Below are 4,191 nucleotides of genomic sequence, written 5' to 3'. Positions count from 1 at the left end.
GGACAGAGAAGAGAAACTATGTATAGTTGACAAATACGGATTTGGGTAATATTCTCAAAACAATTACTTCTCTCTCCCTCTTTCCCTCTTTTTCATTCTCTCTCTCTACCTATCGATCATTTGGATTATCATTTATCTGTTATCTACGGAGGTGAAATATAGCAAACGTCGGTAGTAGTGAATGAGATTTATATAAATATTCAGACAAGTATATAATTATTTTGCCAAGTAAGATAGTTTCTGTTACAGCAACTTTCTAATAAAAGGAGCAAAGTCATTGTTATAGAAAATGAAAACATGGTTGTAAATTAAAGAGAATGATATGAATGTGTAATGCGTAGGTCAAAATTATTGTTCCAAGATAGCTGTAGACATAACGATCCACAGAGCTTTTGTCATGCTTTCATAAATACATAAGCAAATACCATTTGTTAGAGAACAAAAGATTAGTCTAAGGAATATGTAAGTATATGAAAGAAATTAACTGGGAATAGAAAGACTGGTATCCAACCAGATAATTATACACTCTAAACTTACTAATAAATATATTCTTTTATCCTTTTACTTGTTTCAGTTATTTGACTGCGGACATGCTGGAGCATCGCCTTTAGTCAAACAAATCGACCCCAGGACTTACTTTTTGTAAGCCGATATATATATATATATATATATATATATATATATATATATATATACATATATATATATACATTAAGGGCATTACTATGCATAAATGCCTCATGCTACGAGGGACGCTTAAAGTCAAAATTACCATAATAAACACATTTTACCGAACGCGAGGGAATGCAACTCTCGAAGCGAGCATCTCAAAAAAAGATTCAGCAGCAGATCCTATGATTTCATAATTAGAGCACAAAATGCACTTTTTGATCGTCAGTGCAGGCATCATCAAGACACATAAAAAAAATGAACAAAAAAGTCAATATACCAGACGAACACCAAATGTATCCCGCATAGTACATATAGTTGTTCAGTCCTATGTAAGAGGCGGGCTTTTCGAATTGCATCTCGGTACACGTGTTTATTCAGAATAAATTCAGTACTGAGTATATTCTGGTTAAATTTACAATTTAAAAATAGGGTAAAATCTTTATAAGAATTTATAGTGTGAAAAACCTCATAAGGCAAATATTTATTATTTATTCCCTTTAAATATATTTATTTATATTAAGGGCATTACTATACATAAATGCCTCACGCTCCGAGGAACTCTTAAAGTCAAAACTTAAAGTCAAAACCTCTCCCCCTGGACTACTGGCCTTGTGCCAAAAATTTGAACCCAATACTTTTCACAGATGTAGTATCTCATAGAAATGATTATCATATTAATTTAAACTACAATACATTACCATTGTTGTGTGACAGCATCAAAACATTCAACACTTGAAATGGTTGTTATACCATCGAAACCACCAATCACAAATATCATATCTTCTAGAACCTGAAATAAATAAAGAGAATATTTTATGAACATAACAATATTATAGTTATAACAGCTTTTTAAAGAAATAGATCCTGAGTCTATTCAAGGTTTATAAATCATCAAAATTGTCAATGATTTTAAGCAAAAAACTTGTAAACAATCTGACTTTATTACTCAAATTACAAACACACACACACACACACACACACACACACACACATTTACACACACACACACACACACGCACACACACACGCACGCACACATACACGCGCACATTCTCTGTTTTCTCACTCAGTCACTCATCACTCGCTCACTCGTCACTCATTCACTCGCTCACACACACATACACACATACATACGTAAACACATTTTCTCTTGAAAAAATAAATCAATTAATAAGTGAATGAATCGTATTGCCACAGAAATAATTCTATCTTGAACCCTTTCCAAAATATTCACCACCTTTAAAAGGACAGACCAGTAGCTCTGAGCTATTGGTCTTTGCACTATATTTTGTCACATTATTCAAATGTCACAGTCCCATGTAACATACACATTCTAATATGTGTATGGGCGTGCGTGCGATCGTGCGTGTATAAGTGTGTGTAGGCATACATACATATGTACACACACACACATATATGTACACACAAACACATATATTAAAGAGCGTATCGTTGTGTTTAGTGTATTTGACTTACGATCCTAAGATGAAGAGTTCGATATTCGCTGGCGCGTTGCGTCCTTGAGCAAAACACTTTATTTCTCGTTGTCCCAGTCCGCTCAGCTGGCAAAATGAGTTGTGCCTGAAATTCAAAGGCCTTGCCTTGTCCCATTCTGTGTTGCACTGAATCTCCTTGAAAACTACGTTAAGAGTACGCGTGTCTGTGGTGTGCTCAGCCACTTGCACGATTTTCATGAGTATCCTGTTCCGTTGATCGGATCAACTGGAACACTCGCGGTTGTAATCGATGTTGTGCCAGCATGTGTATATATATATATATATATATATATATATATATATATATACTAGCAGCTAAGCCCGGTTTCACCCGGTCGGTTTAGATGATGTGACTGTAAAACCTCATTCGACGTTATGCCTCCATTCATCTTCCCACACGGCCTCAGTCTCAACACGGAGGCCTACATCAAGTAGGAGGTAGTGCTGCCCTGGGTCAAGAGGGAGGATGCTGGAAGACCCTATGTCTGAGATAAGACACCGCACCATGACACACAAGAAAGAGAACCCAGCCATGGCTTTCAGACACTTTCTACAACTACATCACCCTTTATATCTGACCACCTAACTCCCCAGAATGCGACCCCTTCGATTATTATGTGTGCGGCGCAGTTTAGGAACTGAAGGCAAGGATTATGGCAGCATTCACCAATTTAAACAAGGAGACCGTCCTGAATAGTTGCAGGAGATTCCGAAGTCGTTTGGAGACCGTGGTTGCAACGAATGACTATTTTATTGAATAACTTTACTGTTTAGTATTTCAAGATATTTTAATGTAAATTTGGTAAACTTACCTCTGCTGCAAAATTGCTCCTCGCAACACCCAAACTTGGTGCAGGTCGCCAAACATCATTGGAAGGAATGTAACGCTCCACAGTTGACATTCGATTGTTACCATCAAAACCACCCAGCGCATATATGGAATCTCGATAAGCAACCACACAGAAACCACTTCGAATACTTTCCATTGGCGCCACCATAGTCCATTGGTTTAAGTTAGGATTGTAATATTCAGCTGATCGAAGAATTTCTTGACCATCAAATCCACCACATATGTAGATATTGTCTAAAACGAAAATAGAATAAAACAAGTAATTTTCTGTCGATAGACATATAAATCATTAAACATCAAAGGCTCGGATGTATGCATTTTGAATACTGAAGCATATTTGCTCTGAAAACTGCTGGAAAGACTTCTGACTATTATGAATTATCTATAAACTTGTTACAGTAGGATACACTGGATAGTATGTAGGCGAACGACTTTTATATTCTTAGAAAAGTTATTCTCAATAGATAAACTAGCAGACATCATATGACAGTGATAAAACAAATTGCATGCCTCAGTTTCATTTTCAGTCACCTAACTTTTCTTTATCTTTGTTTCATTTAAACATTGTGAACCATGTCCCATTTACAATTAATTGAAAAAAGTCTTGCTTCACACATGATAGTTTAAAATTTTTCAGATCAAACTTTTTCAAAACCTTTCTGACAGATTATAAATATGGTGAAAACAAATGTAGAATGCAGCACGACCCAGAAACTAAGCTAGGTTTCATCAGCAGTAATGAGTTTCTCACACCCTTAAACGGTAGTATAGATTTTATGCGTTATTTTGAAAAATTCATCGCCATATTTCCATCCCTACATTTTTATCCAGAGAAAATCTTTTCACTCTTGAAAAACTCTGTGTGTGTGCATGTGTGTGTGTGTGTGTGTGTGTGTATGTGTGTGTGTGTGTGTGTGTGTGTGTGTGTGTGTGCGGATGTATGTAGGTGCGCACTCACGTGTGTATTTGTGTGTCTGCGCGCTCGTGTGTGATTAATCGATTATGCAGTCAATAACATATTGAGTAATTTATTTTCTGCTTTCAATGCAACAGATTCTCTTAAAGCCACTGATCTGTTGTATTTACCTTATTACGGCCTCACCGATGAAGTACACACACAAACGCACGCACATGCATAAATTGTGTACCGCAGATAATATATATATGTATAAA

At 36.2% G+C, this 4,191-nt stretch overlaps 1 protein-coding gene across 2 annotated transcripts in view; it reads right to left on the bottom strand.

Moving 5' to 3' along the window:
• The window catches only part of LOC106870935 (kelch-like protein 10), a 13,974-nt gene that overhangs the window by 1,760 nt on the left and 8,023 nt on the right, over window positions 1-4,191 (bottom strand). Inside the window, exons 4-5 of one of the 2 annotated variants that reach the window (XM_014917175.2) lie at window positions 2,981-3,252; window positions 1,371-1,462 (exon numbers count right to left, since the gene is read on the bottom strand). In XM_014917175.2, the coding sequence (XP_014772661.2) occupies window positions 1,371-1,462; window positions 2,981-3,252 (364 nt within the window). Of the gene's footprint in view, window positions 1-1,370; window positions 1,463-2,980; window positions 3,253-4,191 lie in introns of those variants that run through there. The other variant, XM_052972170.1, reaches the window with a different exon arrangement.

This window comes from Octopus bimaculoides, chromosome 12 (genome assembly GCF_001194135.2).
Source record: "Octopus bimaculoides isolate UCB-OBI-ISO-001 chromosome 12, ASM119413v2, whole genome shotgun sequence".
Lineage (NCBI taxonomy): Eukaryota > Metazoa > Mollusca > Cephalopoda > Octopoda > Octopodidae > Octopus > Octopus bimaculoides.
The sequence above is the reverse complement of the archived record's forward strand: the minus strand, read 5'-3'. Positions and strand labels throughout refer to the sequence as shown.